Source organism: Phyllostomus discolor, chromosome 3, assembly GCF_004126475.2.
Source record: "Phyllostomus discolor isolate MPI-MPIP mPhyDis1 chromosome 3, mPhyDis1.pri.v3, whole genome shotgun sequence".
Lineage (NCBI taxonomy): Eukaryota > Metazoa > Chordata > Mammalia > Chiroptera > Phyllostomidae > Phyllostomus > Phyllostomus discolor.
In genome coordinates this window covers 171,295,754-171,319,609 of record NC_040905.2, presented here as the reverse complement: position 1 = coordinate 171,319,609, position 23,856 = coordinate 171,295,754, and the positions used below count along the sequence as shown (strand labels likewise).

The following is a 23,856-nucleotide window of genomic DNA, read 5'->3' as shown; positions in this document are numbered from 1 at the left end:
GAAAAAAATGTCCATTAATGCTCATAAGTAGGATAAGAATGAAAAACATGGGGTTAAACTCTCTCTTTAGAAGTATTTATCTTGAACTACTTTGATTTTGTTTCCATATCCTTACTGCTTTGATTTCATTTTTGTCCAGCTGTAGTCTACAGTAAAAAAAAAAAACAACTTAATTCTTGATGCTTTGTCTTTTCTCCCCCTCTCCCTCTTTATTGGACAATATAAACAACATAAAAACATGGCTGGATCCATGTCTTTATTTTCTACTAGTTCCTGTGTAGGTGTGATTTGAATTCTCCTCTGACCACTTGGGAAACTGGACTGATTTTGACTTGCTGTTTAGGAAGTCCTTCCTGTCTCAGACATGGGATCTCACTGAGCCCCTCGCCCATACTTCTCCTTGCAGTGGGAGAAGAAGTATCTGTCTACAGGCTGGAGGAGAGTTCCCCTTTGAATCTCGATAAGAGCATGTCTTCTTGGTCCCAGCGCGGGAGAGCAGCAATAATCCAGGTGCTGTCCCGAGAAGAGATGGACGGCGGCCTCCGCAAGGCCATGCGAGTCATCAGCACCTGGTCTGAGGACGGTGTTCTCCAGCCCGGGCAGGTTTTCATCGTGAAGTCTTTTCTTCCCGAGGTTGTTCAGACATGGTACAACATCTTCCAGGAGAGTACTGTGCTTCACCTTTGCCTCAGGGTACGTCAGAGACCCAGAGCCCAGATGGACTGGTCAAACAAGGAGATCTGGCTATGCCTTGACCGAAGGCTATTCTCTTCAACACAAAGGATAGCCTATTCTTTTTTTTTTTTTTTTGAAGTGGTGGTATTTTGTTATTTTTGTTTTGTAGAGCTTTTGGAGTGTGGGGAGTGGTGGGAGTTGAATAGGACCACACTTGGGAGGCCTCAAGTAATTCTGTGATCATTAATTGGGAGGAATGTGACAGTAAAGCAATATTTTTATCAATGCTCCTTATTTTCTAGGAAATTCAACAACAAAGAGCTGCTCAAAAACTAATCTATACCTTCAACCAAGTGAAGCCACAAACCATACCCTATGCACCAAGGTGAGGAAATATTGGCACCCTGGCCCTTCGTGTTAAGTAGAAATTTCCATCAATTCTTCTCAGCCCTCTTAGCCATGAGAAATACGAGGTCCATGGGGTAGTTCCCAAAACTTTATTTTTGGGTTCTTCTTTCCACGTTCTGGAGACCAGTAAAAAGAGAACTAGGTATCCTGGGGATACATAAACCACTGAACTAATGAGAGTGGGAGAGAGAAGTTCCTGCAGGGACCGTGACTGACCTCTCTCTGTGAAAAGGGCAGATCCGGGGTGTAGCCACCAATGTCTAGGAACATTATGGCAGAAAAACATTTCTATTTTAGGCATAGTTTCTTCCTCTAATATCTTATAGAAGTCAGGAACTTTTAAAGAATGAACTCTTTTTTTTTATCCTCACTCAAGGATACACATTGATTTTAGAGAAATAGGAAGGGGGAGAGAAAAACACTGATGTAAGAGAGAAACATCAGTTGCCTCCCATGCATGCCCTGACCAGGGATTGAACCCGTGACCTTTTGGTATATAGGGTGATGTGCTAAGTAACTGAGCCACCTGGCCAGGGCAAGAATGAACTCTTATTATGTTCACTTGAGTGTCTGAATACACTTGCATTCATTTAGCAAGACAGATTGAGTGCTGAGGACTTACACTAAAGTTTTATTGTTTCACTTGTAAGGAATGTTATAGCGCATGGCAAGAAAAGTTGAGTTTGGTACTCATAAAGGAGTTGGAAAGTTCCCTCAAAGAGAAGGGAGGTGGCTAAGCATGGGAACACAGCTCCTAACCCCTCCCCCACTCCCCCCACCAATCTTGGCATTCCATAGAAAGGCAAGGGCATGTGCACTGAGGCTGCATCAGACCAGAGTTGGATACTCTCCCCTGCTGCTGTTTGGTAATGTAAGCCCCACCCCTGCTGCCTTGTGAGGAATCATGGCCTCTTTTTCCTCCCCATAGGTTCCTGGAAGTTTTCTTAATCTACTGCCACTCTGCCAACCAGTGGTTCACCATTGAGAATTATATGACGGGGGAATTCCGGAAGTACAACAACAACAATGGCGACGAAATTGCCCCCAGCAACACCTTGGAGGAGATGATGTTGGCTTTCTCTCATTGGACCTATGAGTATACCCGGGGAGAGCTGCTGGTTTTAGATTTGCAAGGTAATTGCTAGCCTAGGACTTGATACAATAAGCAGGAGGCAAAGTGCAGGAAAACACTGACCAGAGATTGCTTTCTCCACGTTGTGGTCACCTGCGTTTGACCTCAGCTCTTTTTTTACTCAAAGCCATGGTTAAGGTCTTCCAGTGGAGACATTCAGTGGCATTTCTTTTTTTTTTTTATTTGAAAACTAAAAAATGATATTTGGTTTCTGAATTTATTTATTGTTTGTGAAACTGTCCTAAGTGGGAATAGCCAGACAGGTATCCCAGGAGATCTTGTGAGAAGCAGGATGGGGAATGTGTGGAGTTGTTCTGTAGTGTTGAAGGGAGGTGGGGCCATTTACTTCAGACATTGTACAGAATAATGATCGTGAGCACCTACTGTGTTGTTTCCCAGGTAGATCAAGGGAAAAATATAGGCAGATGATTAGTTGCCTAAAATGTAAAGACATCTAAAACTGATCTAAACAGAGATTGACTTTTACACCAGATTTTCCAGTTTTGGGCTTCACCTTGGGCTTATGTTCACAATAACACTTAGGTGTGCATTTATACACACAGGAAAGCTTAATTTCTCAGCCTGTTTCATGATTTTGAGCTCATCGCTCCAGCAGTTAATAGTTTAGCTGGCTCCTTCGCTGTGTGCCTTTATATGACAGTTCATGAAAGTACAAACTCAGTCTGAGAAGACGCAGTGCGCTCTTATTTAATGGAAGCCTTTGATCAGCGCATCTCCCCACTATCAACACCTCACACGTGATTTATAATCCTGCGGCACGAAACAGAGTATCTCTCGCAGGCTTTCCTTGCAGGGACAGAACGAAATATGTATTAAGGTCAAAGTTTAGTCCCTGGGCTCAGTGACTGGGGCTTTGGTTTTAAATAAGGGATTTAGCCCAGGAACTTTCATAGAAGTTATCTCATTTAATCCCAGAAACAGCACCTCAAGGTAGGTATTATGGGGAATTTAGGCCCAGAAAGTTTAAATAACTTGCCCAAGGTTGCACAGCTACTTAATGGGGGAGCCAGGATGCAGGCTTAAGCTGGTTTGACCATCTAGTCTTTCCTTTTCACTGTACTATTTCTGATTGCTTCATGAGTTTCATTCCCATAGGACATAACCATGCTATGGTTCATTTAAACAGATTGAGCCTTTTTCTTGTTTTCTCTGACTTTCCTACCTGTCCAGTCCTGGGATTACGTGCTGAAAGCCAGGCTCAGAAGAGCAGGGACAGTTGAGATAGGCAATCTGGGGCATTGTGAGCAATGTCTAGTAAGACTGCAAAGCGGTTTTGATTAAAATTTGTGCCACGTGCTCAAGGATGTGTACATACATGTTAAACTACACCTAATTCCTTCTGTCCTTTCAGATCTGTGCTGTTCACAGGTTATATATTTAACCCTCAAATGCAATATTGTAGGGAGCAATATAAATAGAGTTAAAACAGTCAGGATGATTCATGTTTTAAACCAGCAAGTACACGATCCATGTGAACCCGGCACGCTGATGCCCAAGGCATCTGCTTTTGTAGCTCATGTTGGGGAGAGGCTGATTGTTTTCATCTGTACTTGAGTGTCTGTGCTTTGAGTTTTGGGTGGGGTTGTTTAAAAAGCAAAAAGCAGAATCAAAAAAAAGAAAACAACCAAAGAAAAACTTTAAGGAATTAATGATGACTCTTCAGTGTGTTTTGTATTCCACTTGAATAGGTTTTTGTTTAATGATGTTTATGTTTGGGGGATTCTTATGCCTCTTAGTAATCCAACGTGACATTAAACAGAACAAATGCTGCATTGGTAGTCTGAAGGGAAAAAGGGAATTAACTTTATTCTTTTACTGAGCAATTATGTGAATTGCAGAAATAAGCCACTCCAAATAAACTATGTCAAAACACTGACCTTCAAAGAAGGGAAGAACGGACCTCATAGATTGAGTGTGAAGAAACTGAGATACTATTGGAGAGATTTGGCCAGTTGGTTAGGCCTGAATTTATGGAAGAACACAAATCCTATAATAGAAACTATAAGCAGTTATATTACTAGTACTGCTAGCTAACTTTTATTTTGTTCTAGACACTTGGCTAAAGGCTTACACATTATCATCTTTAATCCAAACCAGGTTGAGAAGGAAAAATGGGAAGCACATAATGTTTTCTTAAAATATCTTAATGATTTTGGGTTCAGTTTTGTTGATTAGTTTGTCCAGCCTTTGGAGAGATGATGTGCCTCATCTGGGCAGTGGGGGATGGAGGCTGGGAGGCCTGAGAGCAGCCCTTTGGAGGAAGAACTCTGGAGCTGTTGCAGTGCTAACACCTGACTCCTGGCTTTCCCACGAATCAGCTGCGTGACCTGAGGGTGACTCACCTGGTCCCTCTTCCTTCATGTATGATTGAGGAAAATAATATGCCCTTGATTCATAGGGTTGTTAAGGGGTTGAAATGAGACGAGTTTCTGACACATAGTAGCCCTTAGTAAATGTCATTGTTGTTAGCATTAAGCTCTGTGTGGCTCTTTAAAAGGGAAGTTGATCTTCAGTTGTGAGCAGCCTGTTCTCAGCTCTGTGGTCCCGGTAGAGCTGCCGAGACCTGGGCTCCAGTTTCTGTAGAGAGAAGCCCAGCTCTCGTGGTTTCCCATTGCTTTGAGGGAAAGCGGGAATGAGGATGCGCTGGCAGTTTAATGCTTTCTTCTCCTCTCTACTTCCTCCCAAGGGGCTGCCAGTCATTAACCCAGGGCTGCCACCCCATACCAGGACGCTGCATTGTAAGGAAAGGCTTGATCAATTTCCAGTCCTACAACTATACTATAGTTTTCTATTCTCTTCCCATTAAACGTCCTACATGTGAGGGCCTGAATTATGTTATTATGCTTGAAATCCAACTTTTATTTCCCCTGCAGTGGGAGTTAAAAACAATTGCATTTCAAATTGCAGTGGTTCAGAGTTTTTGTTTTTAAAGCTCATTATATTTTCCAAAGAACTTTTGGAAATATTAGATTTTTTAAAATTCAACAGAGCAGTTTCCAGAATAAGTCAACATTAGCATCAACATCACCATTCTGAAATTCTGCTGCTGCAAAGAAGGCAGTGACTTCTTTCCACGGATGCAGAGACTCACTGGTGTGTACCAAGGTGGTCGGGATCAGAATGTGGGCTTCTGCGTTTCTCATAAAGGCTTGCTGCATAGTACCTGAAGAGATATTGTGATTTTTAAATGTGAAAATGTCTTATTTTCTCTCATGTTTTCAAATAGCTAGGAGACGACGTGGGTAGGATGAGCACCGATGTTAAAAGTTGCCTTTCCTGGGTAGTGGGGAGAGGCGGGGCAGTCGGCGGAGCAGCGGCTGTGCCCGACCGGCTCTCTGGGCTGCTCTCCATTGCTCACACATTGCAGAGCCCTTTCTGCCCTTGCAGGGTCCCCCAAAATGTGTTTAATAGTTAAGCCTTGAACTGTCTGACTTGGTTTAGGGGTACAGTTTTGTGGACATCAAACCCTCATTCTTATAGCAAAACATAGTCATTAAAAACATAGCACCTTAGGGAAATGAGATAATCAGAACATGACAGGGGTAAAAAGAAATTGAGCTTTACTTTACGAGAGGTCTTTATAGAATAAAGATAATAAAAATAGCAGCTGACATTTTTTAGCACCTTCCGGGTCAGGCACTTTTCTAAGCAGTTTGTATACCATAGTTCATTTAATCCTCTCGGTAACCCTGTAAAATAAGGCTCATTATTCTTCACACTTTCAGATGACAAACTGAGATTCAGAGAGATTAAGGATGGTGGCCAGGTCACACCAGTAGAAAGTGAGGGGGATGTGAGTGGGACCCAGGTCCTTTGCCTTTCTGCCTGTGTAACAAGCAACAAGATTTAAAGTAAACAGGAGCTGATGTGATTTTTGATAGACTATTTTTCCCTTATGAAGCTTCCTTTCTCCCAATCAATATGACCTCTTTAGGCATTGTGAGTATTCCCATCTTAAACTTATAGTTTTCTCAGCCCAAGGCTTTCATCAGCTCTGGAATTTTCAGACTTAAAGTTAGGTCTGAGCTTTAACGGGTAAAGGATTTTGTAGCCTTTAATCTCTCTGCTGATGATACATGGGATATCAGTCTGTTTTCTTCCTGTTTATTTACTACATAGTTCAAAAAGCAGGGTCTCTCTAGGCTGTTCCTTCTTATATCTGTAGTAAGAAAAGTATAAAGAGCCTCATCCTATGACTTTTTGTTTAAAAAGGATAAATGACAAGCAAAGCACATTTTACACATTTGCACTTAAGCCTGTGTGCTTCAGCCTAACTTTCCCTTTCCCTGATCACAATCAGTATACAAAGAGATTCTGTGCAGGGGCTCTGAAGCATCCCTGTATAGCATGCAGAGGGTCTGTGGACTCTGATGAAAACAAATCACACCTTCATTTTCACTAACCTATAGCTGAAATTCATTGTCTCTCACTTATAATGGAGACCACAAACCACAGTGGTATTAGCAGAACCCATGACTGTGGGCATTTACAGATATTAACACAGCACACGTGTTGGCAGATATCTCAAAATACTGTGCATATTCATTATTGGATGGTGTGACAGTTACTAGACTTGGGCTAGGTTCTGTTACTTTAACGTATTGATAAAGGAGCCAAATATTGTAATACAACAATTAAAAAATGTTTTAGCAATGGTACTTCAGTATCATTGGTTACCTTTGTAATCTGTGTATTTAAATTATGCATTTAAAACAGTATTCTGAGAAGGGGGTCCCCTAGCTTCAGCAGACCAACAAAGAGGGTCATTGCACAAACTAGGCTGAAAACCCCTGTGTACGCGGGTCATTTTCTTCAGGAAGTCAGTTTTTTAGGGGAAAGGTCTACAGACTTTAAGGATTATGTTTTCTTGTGAAAGGTTTAGCATATAGTAAAATATATAGACCACAGTAAAAGCCTTTTTAAAAAAAAGTGATTAGAAAACAAATTCTTTTTTAATCAAATACAACTACATAATACTAAGTGTTTTCTAAAGTTTTAAAATAATTTTTCCACAAAGTTGGTTTCTTCCAAGCAAAGTGAACCAGTGCTGATTAAGGGATGATTCCAGGAACCGGTGGGCTGTGCCTTCCCTGGTGCAGTCAGCCGGCCTGTGAACTGTTGCCCTGTTGGAGGTTGGTCTCCTCGCCACTTGCATTTTATAACAGAGATTCCCTTTTGGCGTTGATCCCAGCTTTGATAAATGTTAGCTTTAATTTATCCTTTTATGCACTGGTATCATTTTTTGCAAGGTAAATTTTATTGAAGACTAACATACCGTGTTCAGGAATGTGCACACAGCGTTGTGTCTACATCCCAAAGGAATTTAGCAACTGAACACAAGTGTAACCAGCACCCCAATCAAGAATCAGGGGGAATTTGTGTCCCACTGCTTTTAAATTATGTATATATATGTACACACACAGAGCACTTGATGTGTGTCTTTGATGCAACAGAGGAGGCTGTGCTCACAGAACCACCCTGCCCCTTGCCCCTGCTGAGCGTGGATGGACTCCATGGAAGGGGACCATGCACCGGTGGGAGGGACGCAAACTTTGGCTCAGCTTGAATTCTGTTGTCCCACTCTGGTCTGTGTAGCCTCTGACAAACTGCTTAACCTCCTTGAATATCAACCTACTCATTGGTAAAGTGCAGATATGAGAAGGCTAATACTTTTTTATGATTGCTAAGAATTGGGGAAAATAAAATTAGAATGTCTAGTACATATGGGCAGTAAATGAGTGACGGATGCCACTATCAGCAACTGTTGTGAGCACACAGCTAAACCATTCACTTGGGGCCTAAAAGCTTGTCACAGCAGGAGAGGAGGTTGTGGGAGATGCACCAGCTAACGCTGTCGAACGCGCCCAGAGAACTTTTATAGTGCTGCTAATTCTTGTGATGTGTGATTTCTTGCAGGGTAGATAATAGGTTTAAAGAAAGACAGTAAAATTTGATTATTATTTTCTTGAAATCTGAGAAAGTAAAATTCCCGTTTGCAAAATGAATTTTCTTTCTTCTTTGGAGGTGTTGGAGAAAATTTGACAGATCCATCTGTTATAAAACCTGAAGACAAACAGTAAGTTAATTTATGATGTTATCTTGTGGAAAATTGCACTTAACACGTTGTATGTGGTTTCTTAAAAATAATTCTTAAACATTTATATTTCTTGCCTAGATCCTAGGAGGGGTTTGAGGCAACTTTTGTCTCTATATCTATATCTGTATCTATGTTATATATTTATATATATATATATATCCAACTACAATACAATAAAATAAAATGAGATTTACAATACAATAAGATTTTAAAGAAAGCATAGATTAGGAAATGAGGGCAAAATCAAAATATGGAAATAGGATGCGATTCAATCTGGAGTTAAGTTAGTGAACATGAGTGGGAATTGTAAAGACCATGCAATAGCCAGAACTTTGTTGAAAATTTGACTCTGAGTTTTCTCTGACCCAGACAAAAGAGAAATATGGGTTAGTGTAGCCTCTATAGGCTTTAACATGCAAACAATTAATGTCCCAGGAGAAGCACAGTTTCTTGTCTGCCCAGAGGAATTGTTGCATGTTATTGTGGCCAGTGTCTCCCATCGCATGCCTATAAAATGAAGCTGAGGGTGAAACATGCACTACTCGGTAATGGCAATTCCGTGAGAGGCCAAAACAATGGGGCTTAAGCATGGAGCATCGGACTGTCTTTTAATTAAAGACTGAAGTTTAAATTATATGGAGGGTTGAGTCATCTGCCTGTCCTTTGAATTCCCATGGCATTTTGTCCCATAAACAGACTTTTGGGAAGCCTTGGCAATAAGGGCCTGAGGCTGTATTCTTCCGTGAAAGGTGGAGTAGAAAGAAAGAAGTGATGGTGTTGATTAAGGACTGATCAGCATGGCAGGCGACAGTGGTTCTCAAACATGAACTTTCATCATCAGCACCAGAAGAGCTTGTTAAAACACAGATTGCTGCCTCCGGCCTCCCCGCCCCATTTTCTGATTCAGTGGGTTTGAGGCGGGACCAAAAACTGTAACAAATTCCCAGAGGATGCTGATGCTGCTGCTGACCACACTTGAGAACTGCTAGCCTACAATGTTTTTATTTCTTAGTTGTTCTCAGTGTCTGTACTCAGCTCTGAGCTGTAAAATATATTTATAAAATCACATAAGTGGAAATCCTTATGCAATAAAATCTGAAAATTTTTATTCCTCTCACAGGACTCGTACTGTAAATATTTACTGCTCGAATGCTCTGTTCTTTTATGGAATGATGTGATCTAAATATGGTCTCATCTATAGGCTTCAATGCAAAGACACCAATCTGAAAGTCTCAGCTCTTTCTGTGTGCTAGGTGAGAGCCAGGAGGGTGAAGGTGAACCATACTGCTCCTGTGCCTCCAGTTCCCGTGGAATTTGACCATGCATTTCACATTGTGACTATTAGGGTACAGATAAAGACTTGGCTATTTTTCACTTTAGCAAAACTAAAAGTGTTTTTAGCTAAGAATATTATTTCTTCAGTAGCTCTGAGTGCCCAAGATTTTGTAGTAGGAACCTGGTACTATAAGTACTTTCTTTATAATTTTGCAGTGAAAAATTTTGCATATGTAATGAAACAAGTTTATGTATACTGTGTCATTTATTAAATTTTTGACTTTTGCATATGCCATTTAATATGACCTGAATATATCCATCTTTTAGAATCTAAGATTATATTATCCCACTTGACAGTTGAGTATTTAATTGCATTCTATAGGCCAGTGGGTCTCAATTTCTATTAAGGTCACCTAGGAAAATTTAAAAGAAAAAAGCTGCTTAGCACTGGTATCAAATCAGAATCTCTGAGACTAGGGCCCTGATGTCTATATTGTTTAAAATTGTTCATGTCAAAAAGAAAGAAGGACTCATGGACATGGACAACAGTGTGGTGATTGGGGGGTGGGGGCAGTGGGGAGGAGGTGTAAGGAGGATAAATGGGAATAGAAAAAACATACAATAAAAAAATAAAGTTGCTCATGTGATTCTAATGGACAGCCAGGGCTGGGAACCTCTGTCCTATGGCAGACTTTATGTTTTATGACTTGAGGATAGAAACTCTGGAAACTGATAGGATGGCATCATTGTAGCATGCCCCATTTTGCGAGGTCACCTAATTTTGGGTGCAGTTGGTTTTCATGGTGAGGATAACTAGAAGTACTGTATTCTTGCAATGGCCATAGATTACACCGAATCAGTTTGACGAGGCTCACATTTCGGATGCTTCCTGTGTGTTAATAAACCTTTGCTGCACAAAGCATGGACCAATAATAGCATCATCTGGATGTTTGCGAGACATGCAGAAGCGCAAGGCCCTCCTTGTATCTCCTGAATCTGAATCTGAATTTTCACAAGCTCCTAAGCTGATTTGCTGTACCTTAGAGTTTGAGAAGCACCAGTTTATGCAAGCGCTTTTACATGTTGTGTATTTTACCCTTAACAACAACTTCAGAGGTTAGCATCTTCAATCCCAGTTCACGAATGAGAAAACTGAAGCTGGTAAATTGCCTGCCAGGAGGAGGGGTCCATGAAAGGGGCTGATCCTCTACCAAAAGGGAAGATGTTTTTGTGGAGCAAATTCTGACATTGTCTCTGATGTCTGCTGTTTTTCAAACTGTCCCCAACCTTTTGCACATGAAGACGAAGTCATCAGGCCTTGCCCTCACCAGATACTCTCTGGCCACTTCACTTGGTTCCTCAGATCAGGAGCCTCCGTGGAGGCTACCACGGTTATTGGTAGTTCTGGATTGCATCTTTTCACTTACTGCCTTGATGGTGTGGGGCATCTGACAAGTCCGAAATGATGATAGTGATGAGATATTCTTCAGTAAATCTGTGTATACGTGGCACTGATTAGTGTTTTCTCACATGTGGAACCAAGCTGCCACCTGCTTTTCCTGGGCTGTGAACAATCCAGGAAAAAGTTGTGTTTATTTTTTTGTTTTAATCCTCACTCAAAGATATGTTTATTGATCCCAGAGAGAGGAAGTGAGAGAGACAGAAGGAGGGAGGGGAGGAAGGAAGGGGTTGAAAGAGAGAGAGAGAGAGAGAGATCAATTGGTTGCCTCCTGTATGCCCACTTACTGGGGATGGAACCTGCAACCCTGGGGAGTTTGCACAGGACAACACTCCAACCAATTGAGCCACACGCCAGGGCATATTTATTTATTTTTAAAAGCTCATTGTCTGAGATTGCAAGGCTGTAACTGTGCTGTAGGGAATGAAAGTTCCTACTACCCTCCTTCCCTCCCCCACTGCACAGGGAGCAAACTCCTGATAGGTACATTTCATGCTAATTTTCATGCTTTTGTCTTAAGTTTCACAAAGCTCATAGAAGGAAATGATTTAGCTTATAGTTTTTGTGTGAGTATCAGTGTTATATCTCTAAGTGGGGGCTGCATGTTTTACTGGGAGGAAAGAAAGAGCAAGTACAGAATGAGTAAGAGTGAAATATTCCAAGAGGGTCCTGGAGAGACGATAAAGGAGTTCTCCATTTTAATGACTGAGAAAACACCATCATTTTTCACTTTACCAGAATCATCGAGCTCTGATACTAAATAGAGAGTGATTCTACTTTTTGTGCCACATTTGGTTTCACCTTATTTGAAGTTTTTTTTTTTTTTTTTTTTAAACCAGAAAGAGAAGAATCGTTAACAAGAGGCAGCTTATGCAGCCTGGTAAATACCACCAGAGTTGTGCTTTGTAAGGGCGATTGAGTGACCAGGAAAATTAATCCTGGGTGTCTGTTCACTTGGTCTTCCCAGGAGATTTCCTCCACCTACTCGCCTCAGAGCGAAGAGGCAGTCTGAGATCAAACTGACATCAGCCCTCGTTCTGAGCTTGGCACACCTTCAGAGCAGCTACTGTTATTCTGCCAAAAGGAAGGGGAAATTGAGATAAATGTTTCAATACTCAGATGGAAAAAAGTCCATTTTTACACCACGTCCCTTTTGAAAAACCACATTCCTTAGAAGCAAAGTTTATTGTTTCCTTTTGTGATAGTTTGCTTTTATTTTTTTTTCTTGAGATGTGGTATTTAAGAGCGGTAATTGAGTTCAGATTTTAAAATGTGCTTTTTCCACTCTGCATGTCATTAAAATAAAATATTAGCTTTCACGAAATTTCTTTGGAAGTGTTTCTGGTGTGCTGTGTTCCGTGGTGTGTGGAGTGTCAACCTGAAGAATGATGTTTCAGCGCGATATGATAATGGATGAACTTGGATCCTGGACTCTGCTGAGGATCTGTTATAATTATGGAGTGTTCGAAATGTGCCAAATGTATACTGAATCTGCTTGTGACTCTGTCACCTACATTTAGCATATGTAGTTCGCTTTCGCAGAGCCACAGCAGTCTCGTCTTTCCACAAAGAGCCGCACGCAGCAGTTTGCAGGGTGCAGAGCAGAGAGAGCAGACAGGAGTGCTCATGTAAGGTTTTGTCCGGCATTTGTTTTCGGGAGCACGGTTATATTTAGAAAGGTATTTGGGTTTGAAACAGTGCATGTGAGTCCTTTTCGAAGGCCTGTTTCAATAGCAAATTTATTTTACTTTATCCCTTATTTTTCCTGTATTCTAGTAGAACACTTGGAAACAAGTGGCATTCTCTCAGCCCATGTGCGTTAAAAAGGGTCTCAGTGTATTTTGGTTTAGCGTGGTACATAGAAACTTCACTCTTCTATCAGATTAGCAATGAAATGAGTTTCACAGTGAGTCTTGGAGTTGGGTACAAAGATGGAAGTGCATTTGAATTTTAAATTTGCAAACCTAACATTGTTGCTCTCCCAAAGTGCTCTGTTCTTTGTTGGCTACTTCAAGTTTGCTGGGTTACTAGGGGATACTGTTCGGTATCTGAGAGAATCCTAGTCGAGCTCCTTTTTCTTAGCTGTGATCTCATTGATATTCTGATATTTCCTCTAGATCAAGAGGAATGGTGTTTGGACCAGCCAATTTAGGGGAAGATGCAATTAGAAACTTCATTGCAAAACACCGCTGCAACGCCTGCTGCCGGAAGCTCAAACTCCCGGGTATGCCCCGAACAGTTCTGTTTTTTTTTTTTTTTTTCTAAGTAAATCTCTCAAAGAACAACATCCATTGTAACCTGGGATAGAGTAGAAAATCTCAATCGCATTTTTATCTCATTCACAGTTGAGGCCTGACTTTCTGCCTGCAAATTTTTCAAGTCTCTAAAGGGATTAAAAGGACAGGGATTTACTTCAGTTTCTGACAAAATGTGATAAAACGACACTGGGCCCAATACGTGTCACAGTCTGTCCAAGGGACAAGCTCTACAGACTTAATTGGGGCCCAGTGGACTGAGGCAGATCTCTGCGCCACTCCCCACCCTGAGGTCCTGTGTGGCGCCCACAGTATGTCTAGTCTATTGATGATTACTCGTTGGATACTTGGGAGGGTGGGTGCGGAAGGAAGCACAGCTGTCAATTAAAGTAGTGCTTTTTACTGCAAAAACCTGCCTCTTTACATGTATATGTTTTAAGTCTGATTTGATAATGTGACACACTTTTTCTGAAACCAATATAGTCACCACAGAAAATATTTCTAACATGAAAGCACTCAGCTGGAGGTCTGCGTCCCCCCACATTGGCAGTCTCAGCTCGGTCTCATTCTTTCCTTTTATCTCAGAAGGGACACTTTATGTCTGTCTCAGCTTGCTCACTGTTTTTCTGAGATCATCCCAAACTCATCCTTAGAATGGAATTTCACATATTTTCAGTAGACTGTCCCTTCCTGCCTTCTAAGTGTTCATACCCTGAATTGGAAATCATCATCGTCCTTTCTAACTTGGGATGGGGTGGGTGTAAATTTACAATAGAAAGGGCAATTTCTGATCTTGTTAGCGTTAGAAGTAGAAGGTTGAAAAGCACTTGTGGGCAAGACATAGCAAAGGACTGGGGTTTGTATCAGGTTCCTGGTTCCAGGGAGAAGTAATAGCCTGGCTGACAGAGGTGGTGGTCAGGGTGTGTCCGTGGAGTGGGCAGGTCAGGTGGGAACAGCAAAGAGGGGAAGGTTGTCACTGCTTTCCTCTAACTGCCCAGGACTTGCTCTCACAAGCCACACAGCAGACCTGGGCATGGAGATCAGCCCAGAGCATACTGGCTGAGCCACCCTCTGGCCTCTTCTCTGGTCACGAGGAACCCAGGGAGGCTCTGGGGCTGGACTGAGGGGCCTCAGGACCTCTAGGAAAGGGCTCTGTTGGAGGCAGGTGCCGATGTAGATCTGAGTCATCGCGTGATTGTACGCTGGAATCTGGTCCCTTCACGTGTTGTCTGCAGGTACTGGCCCCTTCCCAGGTCTGCCTCACCGTACCCTGGACAGGGCAGCCTCTGGTTCTCAGAGACACAGAGACCACATCTGATTGGCTGGGAGAAGGGAAGACTTCAGACCTAACTCACTGCGTCCATCCTTGAGCCCCATTAGCTGTCTGTATGATTTAGTTGGAGATCTTTTTTTTTTTTTCTTTTAATCCTGTGCTGGTGAGTTTTACATGAGTAATTCAATAATTCCTCCATCTCTAGACCTAATCCATGGTTCCTTTCAAAACATGAACACATTTAAGTGGAAATAGGAAACATCCTCAGTTAGTCATTGGTTATTTGACTAAAATAAAGTTTAGTCTGGAAAACAGGAATAGGGGTGGTTTTTCTTTTTTGCTTGTTAGTGTTTCATCTATCTATCTATCTATCTGTCTGTCTGTCTATCTTTAAAGAGGGGCAGTTTAAGATAGTGTGTAAGAACATGGGATCCAGAGCCAGATAGTCTGAACCCACATCCCAGTTTTTCTTAATGGGCTGTGACTTGAGTCTTGGTTTTCTCATCCAGAGCCTGGCATAATGGCACTGGTCTCATAAAGTTGGTGTGAAGATTGAAGTAATTTATGGCATGTTCAGGACCTGTCTGTTATTACTAAAGTATAATTTGAATTATTTTTATGTGCAGGTAATTTTAACATTGAAAATACACAGAATATATGTTTAAGGTTAACAGATTTAATTAATATAGCACAAGATGGTATCCAGGCATTTAAGCCCATTTTTCTCCATATATTTCTCCCCAAAGATTCCCCTTATTGATATTTTCTTTTGATACTTTCCTTTTCAAACAGAAGAAGGATGCTTTAGGAAGCATAGGATCCAATAACTGGATGAAGCCTTCGTAGGCAGTGCCAAACCCATGTACAGCTTTGTTGCAGAAGGCTGACTACTCAGATCTTGAGATCACCATCTGGGCTGAACTCTGTGTCCCTGCCCATCATTCACCCGTGAAATGTCCCATTCACTGGTTGGCCTCACTTAACTCTGGCCGGGTTGTCCCTTATAGGGCATTGTGTATTGGCTCAAGCAAGCACACCTTCCCTCCCTGGCCCAGGAGAGCACAAGCCTAAATCAGCATTGGGGCGTTAGAGTCCCACATGGGCATGGGGCAGGTGGTTTGGACAGGGTCGAGGGTTTGAGTTTCATGTAGGGATGACCTGAGGAAGCAGTGTGCTCTCTGAGGACTTGGAAAAGCTTAAATTTCAGTTTATCTGTGTGAGCACTATGTTTTTGAGGATCCACATAAACCATCTTAATTATCTTCCTTACAGATTTAAAAAGGAATGACTATTCCCCTGGAAGGATAAATTCCACCCCTGGACTCGAAATCAAAGCAGAACCAGGCGATGGCCCTCCAGCAAGGGAAAGGGGTGGTAATCCTTCAGAAGACTTCACTCGATTGTGAAAAGGGGAGAAGTAAGAAGATGACGGTCCCTGCCCTCCCTTCCAGGAACGAACTACGCTGATGTAGCATGGATTACATCAGAGCTGTGTCAGGACGGCCTTACCTGTGAGCCTCCTTGGGACATGCCTCCTGAGCATCATGCCTGCCCTCACCTGAAGATCTCTTTTGTATATGAAGAGTGGGTTCTCCTGGATGCTGGTCTGGGTGCAGGGCACTTTGTATGTGTGGTCATCTGTTCCACAGGAAGACACTTGGAGGAGTCAGCTGGGAATACTGCTCCTTTATACCTCATTGCTTCAGCTGGTCTCTTAGATCCCTTGAAGCAAAATGTTGGCACTGGAGAATCAGGGAGAGGAATTTAATTTATTTTCTCACTATGTATGCTGACTCTAACCCCCACTGCTGTTCATCACCTTACCCACATGGTGTATTTGTTTATATATATATGTACATAAAGAAGTCACTTGACATCCTCCTCTCTCCTTTCTAGTAGCACGGGGCTTTGAATAACAGCAATAAGGGAGTATTTTCACAGATGGAAGCACACTCCTGCACAAACTAACCAGTGAAAATTTAGTATTCTGGTGAAATCTGAATGGGTTGGAGGTATTGTCAGTGAATCGTCTGATACTTGGGCATTTCACTTTTCTGTGAAAGAAAGGAAAAGGGAAAGCTAAAACAATGCCCTTGCATCTTTTTTTTTTTTTTAAAAAAAAGGGAAACAAGAATATGCAAAACTAGAAATTATTAAGAACTGTTTTCCCTCCCCTTAAGCTCAGGGGTATTCTCTTTTTTAAAGCTGTGTATATAATTTTATAGGTTAACTTACTCTCTGTCAGATCCACTGGGGAAAGATGGGTTTCTGATTGCGACCTGCTTTGCAGGTGGGTGCTTCATTCCAGTACAGAGTTCCAGTGGCTTAATGAATGCACTATCTTAAGTACAACCTGAGAACCTGTAGTCATTCTGGAGGCCAGAGGGAAGGGTCCCTGGGAGCTGTACCTTACACTACATTTTGGGGATCAGTCATTTCCCTTCACACTGTCAGGGTTGCCTGACCTTCGCACTTTTCACACAAGCAGGAATACCTCCTTTTCCTTTTCATAGAGTGTTCCAGTCTATCAGCAACAAACATCCTTGGTTTGAAGAAATCCACCTTTATCTTACACCTCATCTTACATTAGCTGGTTTGCTTTTTAAATCAACACTTCTGCATTCCTAGCTTATACTTCAGGGGAAACGTTGCCCAGGCACAGGGGGTGTAAAGCCAAGGATTTAGTTTGCCAAGGATCATATCTGATTCTTGTGTGATTTGCACAAGGGCTAATTTATACTCCTTTTATTTTGGTTTTAGGGATGGCGGAAGGTAGGAAATTGGGTGATCTCTTGATTGGCAATGAGGATAAAATGTGAATGCTCTTTTCAGGGCTTGACTGCTGTATCCTACTCTGCAGATCAATAGGGATCTATTGGTCCGGAGTTCAGTTCTGTGTTCAGCTGTGGACAGAGGCAGCTTGCCTGTCCAAGGGTCCAAGTAAAGGTGTTAGTTCAGTGATCAACTATTTGTTACCTGGAATGGAACTTGAAAATAAAGACATTTTGATTTCAGATTTCTATGCTGTGATTTTTTCTTCCTTTCCTTTTTAGAGAAAAATCACCAGAATAACATTGAAAAAGATGAACTCCTGGTCAAAGCTCACTGTGGGAATGCTTGCATGCAAATACTGAAGTGATAATCTTGATTTGAAGTGACTCATGACAATAAAAGGGCGGTGTATTCATTCATTTATTTGGTCAGTTTTTTTCAACAGATAGTTGCCTTATCTGTATCATGTGAGCGATGAGGATGCAATAAACATAACACTTCTTTGCCCCCAAAGGTTTATATCTTCCTTCCTTCCTTCCCTTCTTATCCTTCCTCTTCCTCTTCCCCTGCCCTTTCTCCTCCTCTACTTCCTTCTCCCCTCCCCCTCTTTCTCCTCTACCACCTCTTCCTCCTCCTCCTTCTCTCTTCCAAGTTTGACTTTCTGGTTAGTGCTAAAAAAATTTGACCTCTGGGCAAATTTTGAATCTGAATGTGTATCATACCCTGTCTGCCAGTGGGCTGTAATTTCAGACTGGGGTAAGAGAATTAGGGCAAGTAAGAAGATAAAAGAAGTGCTTTTCGGAACCACTGAAGAAAGATGGACTGTAAGCTCCTTGCATGTGCACAAAGCCCCTTATTTCAGATGGGACCTGAACCTGGGGACCAGAGAAGCAGCTGGGTCTCAGAGCGTTTTCTGAAGGCATCCTGTGCACAGGCTGTGCATTCCTGAGTGACTTCGGCCCCACGGCATCTTAAAGCTCTGACAGCTCTAGGGAATGAGATCAGATACAATTTTGGGTGTGTCTTGCCCTGTAATTATTTTCTCGGGTTTTGTAAAAAAAAGTACTTGATGACTAATACTTTTTCCCAAACCATTTATTCAAGTTTTCCTTTTTTTTTCCTATTTTGGTGGCTGTTGCTTTAGATGAGACTGATCACCCAGATTCTTCAAGTCATGACATAGCTGCCCCCACCATGGCTTGTCTTTCCCCATCAGTCACCAGCGTCCGGCACAAAGCACGGCGCCTAAGCTTTCACTGTCATTTGCTGAAATAATAAAATCTTCATCTGACAAATCTTATTCACTATGTGATAAATCAGATTTGCATTTTTAATTTAGAAGGGAATGATCACCAGTTCCTTAAGACCCCACACAGTTCTTTTGATCTCTCTCTCTTAATTTTCCAGGAAATAGCTTTGAACAACCTATACCTTGTCTATTGAATTCTGAACCAGTTCCTGCCCTTATCATCAGGGCGATAATACCACAGTACAGTCCCTCTTACTGGTGACTGTTGAAATGAGATGATAACTTCCCAGAAACTGCCTAGAAATAATCATCACTTTATTACCCTTTGAAAAGAAGATTGATAGAAAAGTCATTTGAAAGATGGTTAATTGCCATTCTCTCGTACAATTTCTTTACTCACATCTCTCCAAAGCATGAGAAGGGGCGGATTACTCTCTGAGGTCGGAATTTGAAGGCTGTGTGTTTGCCTCTTTGAAGTCTTCATATTTAATTTTCTGTAGTCATTTCTTGGGCAATTTTCTAAGAAACTAGTTGCAGCTAATTTATCATAAGTTAAAGTCAAATGACAGAAAAGATTTTTTTCCTTAACAGCATTTTATTCCACAGAGGCTAGCTTCTGAAGGAAAATAAGACTTAAATAGCATTTCAAATCTCCAGCCACACGGGTGGATATACAGAATAGAAGGGGTTCTGAAAACCACACTGGTTTGTTATTTAGTACAGTTATTAATTTTGACTTTTCTTTTTTAGAACATGATATACAGATAAAATATATTTTTTGTGAAATTCCCTCCTAAAAATAATTAGTTAAGTTGCCTTGTTTTCAAAGAGAGATTCTTAGTTCTCAAGGGATAACAAATGTCATCTCTATTGTCGGCAGATGTTGGTATAATGTTATATAATTCATTTAACCTTTCTTTTAATCCCTAATTCTGAAATGGAGATGAGATACTTACCTTTTCAAATAAAGGTGAACAATAATAAGAGAGCACTTGTAAACTCCTTTGAGAATCTCATGTAAGAGGCTTCTTGTGAGTATGGGATCCAGTTCAATAAATAATAAGGGTTTTCATTTTTGATACTATGTGATCTTTATTTAATGTTTACAGAGGATGCTCAGTGGACCTGTCTCAGTATAAACACAGAAGTAGTTTGTGCTATTTCTCCCTTTCCCAGGGGAATAAGCTCATATCTCCCTTTCTGTTTTGAAACTTAATTAAATAGTTCAAAATCAGGACATTCACCATTTCACAGTGTCTCCTATTTATTTTGTTTTTTGATGGACTTAGGTTTTCTCAGCTAATTTCTTTTGCCATCTTCTGTCCAAAGAAAGTTTTCCACAAGCAGTAAAGCCCAAAGTCTGTACCATCATTGGTGACACTTTGGGGTATGAAGAGAGAGCAGGTTTAGAACCCTGATGCATGTAAAGCTTGATGTTTTACAACAATGATAATGGAGAGTTAAATTTTGTCAGTATATGGCTGACAAAATAATTACTAATGAGAAAATTTTGGCTTATGGCTTGTCAGCATTTTTCAGCAACTAAATTCCTTTACTTATTATTATTATTATTATTATTATTATTAATCCTCACATGAGCATATGTTTACTAATTTTAGAGAGAGAGGAAGGAAGAGAGAGAGAGAAATATTGATGTGAGATGAACATCCATAGGTTGCTTCCCATACCCACCCTGATTGGGGACTGAACCTGCAACCAGGGAATGTGCCCTGACCAGGGATCAAACCTGCAAACTTCTGTTGTACCAAACAATGCTCCAACCAACTGAGCCACCTGGCCAAGTCAGCAACTAACTTCCTTTAGAATTGTTTTTCCCTAGTGATTATTTTTTCACTGTGAACCTTTAGAAATTTTATTCCCTAAAATAGTCGTAAGGTCTTCGTATTATGTATTATGGTAGATTAGTGACTGTCCAAATGTGGACCTAAGGATTTCCTCATTGAGGGGCTTGGGGAATCATTATGGCATCATGTGATTACACTTTGGCTTCTAGTGAATCATTTTTTTCTGTATCCTGTTGTTCACCAAGTAAGAGGTCACAGAACCTAGGCATGGTTTAGTTACCAAAAGAAACTCTTAGTGTGTGTTATGGACTGAATTGTGTTCTCCTGTAATTAATATGTTGAAATCCTAACTCCCAGTACCTCAGAATGTTAGCATATTTGAAGATCAGGTCTTTAAAGATGATTAAGGTTAAATGAGGTCAGTAAGGTGGGTCCTGATCAAATAGGACTGATCTCCTTAAGAGAGGAGGTGAGTAGGACACACTCACATAGAGATAGAAAATGATGTGAAAGACATAGAAAGAAGGTGGCTGCAAGGCAAAGAAAGATGCCTCAGAAGAAACCAGACATGCCAACACCTTGATCTTGGACTCCCAGACTCCAGAACTGTGAGGAAATAAATCTGTCTTATTTAAGTCACCTAGTCCGTGCCACTTCATGAAGGCCCTAGACAACTGTTGCAGTGTGTTGCCATGTTTTAGAATTCCCTACTCACCCCTGAAATTTTGTAGGTGGGGAGTTGGGGAGCAGAGACACCGGTAACAGCAGTGGAGAGGAGAAGGAGTAAGGTGCCATCACCTGCTGTGGGTGAGGACAGAGCATCACAGGTGGTGGCAGGAGTGGTGGATTATTTTCCCCAGGGAGTAGAGAGTGGTGTGTTCTGGAAGATCACATGATTGTTGCTGATAAAAACAAACATGGGGAGTATGGATACTTTAATTATGTTAATTTTTCCTATCCATGAACACATATGTTCTTCCATTTATTTGTATATTCTTCAATTTATTTCACCAGTGTCTTATAATTTTCCAAGTATAGGTCTTCTACATTCTTGGCTAGATTTATTCCTGGGTATTTTATTCATTTTGAAGCAATTGTAAATATGATTATTTTCTTAATTTTCTTTTCTGTTAGTTTGTCATTGGCATATAAAAATGCAACTGATTTCCAAAAATTTTGTATCCTGTTACTTTGATGAATTCATTTATCAGTTGTAGTAGTTTCTTGGTAAAATCTTTGGGGTTCTCTATATACAGTATCATGTCATCTGTAAATAAAGACAGTTTTACTTCTTCCATTCTAATTTGGACGCCTTTTATTTCTTCTTCTTGTATTGCTGTGGCCAGGACTTCCAGTACTATGTTGAATAAGAGAGGTGAAAGTGGATATCCCTGTCTTGTTCATAATCTTAGGGGAACACTTGTAGTTTTTGCCTGTTGAGTATGATCTTTGCAGTGGGTTTGTCATATATGGCCTTTATTATGTTTAATTAGGTTCCCTCTATTTCCACTTTGCTGAGAGTTTTTATAAATAGGTGCTGGATTTTATCAAGAGCTTTTTCTGCATTCATTGATATGATCATGTAGTTTTTATCCTTCATTTTATTTATGTGGTAAATCACATTTATTGATTTGCAAAACTTGTGCCTTCCTTGCATTCCCAGAATAAATCCCACTCGATCATGGTGTGTGATCTTGATGTATTGCTATATTCAGTTTGCTAATATTTTGTTGAGGATTTTAGCATCTATGTTCATGAGTGATAGTGACCTATAATTTCTTTCTTTGTGGTGTCTTTATCTGGTTTTAGAATTAGGATAATGCTGGCCTCAAACAATGAGTTTGGGAGCCTTCCCTTCTCTTGAATTTTATGAAATAGTTTGAGAAGAAGAGGTGTTAGTTCTTCTCAGAGTGTTTGGTAAAATTCACCTGCGAAGGCATCTGGTTCAAGGCTTTGTTTGTTGGGAGTTTTTTGATTATGCTTCAATTTCATTAGGTATAATCTGTCTATTCAGCTGCTTTGATTCTTCCTGATTTATTTTTGGAAGATTGTATGTTTCTAGGAATTTATCCCAACACAATTCCTATCAAGATTGCAATGACATATTTCACAGAACTAGAACAAATATTTCAAAAATTTTTATGGAATGACAAAAGGTCCTGCATAGCAACAGTAATCCTGAGAGAGAAGAACAAAGTTGGAGGAATCACATTACCTAATATTAAACTATACTACAAGGCCACATTAATCAAAACATCCTGGGACTGGCTTAGAAACAGACACATAGATCAATGGAACAGAGTAGAGAGTCCAGAAATAAACCCACACATTTATAGTCAATTAATATTTGACAGCGGAAGCAAGCATATACAATGGGCTAAAGATAGTTTATTCAATAAATGGTGCTGGAAAAATTGGACAGATACATGCAGAAAAATGAAACCAGACCACCTTACACCACACACAATAATAAATTCAAAATGGATCAAAGACTTAAATGTTAAACCTGAAATAATAAAAATCCTAGAATAAAACAAGCAGCAAAATCTCGGACATTGCTTGTAACAACTTTTTTTTTTTAATCAGGTATATCTCTCCAGGCAAGGGAAACAAAAGAAAAAATAAACAAATGGGACTTCATCAATCTAAAAAGTTTGCACAGCAAAGGAACTCATCAACAAAATAAAAAGACAAGCCACAAAATGGGAGAACATATTCAGCAGTAGATCTGATAAGGGGTTAATATCCAGAATTTACAAAGTACTTACAAAACTGAATACCAAAAACCCAAAATAACCCAATTAAAAAATGGGCAAAGGACCTGAATAGACACTTTTCCAAAGAGGACATACTGATGGCCAATAGACATCTGAAAAGATGCTCAATATCACTACTCATCAGAGGAATGCAAATAAAACCCATATGAGGTACCATCTTACACCTATCAGAATGGCTGTCATTAATAAACCAACAAACAAGTGTTGGTGGGGATGCAGAAAAAGAGGAATCCTTTTGCACTATTGGTGGGAATGTAGATTGGTGCAGCCACTGTGGAAAGCAGTATGGAGATACCTCAAAAAATTAAAAATGACCCTGGCTGGCGTAGCTCAGTGATTTGAGCGCGGGCTGCGAACGAAAGTGTCGCAGGTTCGATTCCCAGTCAGGGTACATGCCTGGGTTGCAGGCCATGACCCCCAACAACTGCACATTGATGTTTCTCTCTCTCTCTATCTCCTTCCCTTCCCTCTCTCTAAAAAAATAAGTAAATAAATAAAATATCAAAAAAAATTAAAAATGGATCTACCTTTAGACCCAGTGATTCCACTTTTGGGAATATATCTGAAGGAGCCCAAAACACTAATTTGAAAGAACCTAAACACCCCTATGTTTACTGCAGAGTTATGTACAATCGCCAAGATATGAAAGTAGCCCAAG

The 23,856-nt window shown here is 40.7% G+C and overlaps 1 protein-coding gene across 2 annotated transcripts in view; it reads left to right on the top strand.

Annotated features, from left to right (window-relative positions):
* TRPM6 (transient receptor potential cation channel subfamily M member 6) overlaps window positions 1–17,609 on the top strand; it is a 168,946-nt gene extending 151,337 nt beyond the window's left edge. For both annotated transcript variants that reach the window (XM_036021747.1, XM_036021748.1), the window contains 6 exons: window positions 407–693; window positions 978–1,060; window positions 2,012–2,217; window positions 8,261–8,312; window positions 13,185–13,291; window positions 15,868–17,609. In XM_036021747.1, coding sequence (XP_035877640.1) covers window positions 407–693; window positions 978–1,060; window positions 2,012–2,217; window positions 8,261–8,312; window positions 13,185–13,291; window positions 15,868–16,001 — 869 coding nt within the window. In that variant the 3' untranslated portion in view covers window positions 16,002–17,609. The remainder of the gene's footprint in view (window positions 1–406; window positions 694–977; window positions 1,061–2,011; window positions 2,218–8,260; window positions 8,313–13,184; window positions 13,292–15,867) is intronic.
* The last annotated feature ends 6,247 nt before the right edge of the window (window positions 17,610–23,856 follow it).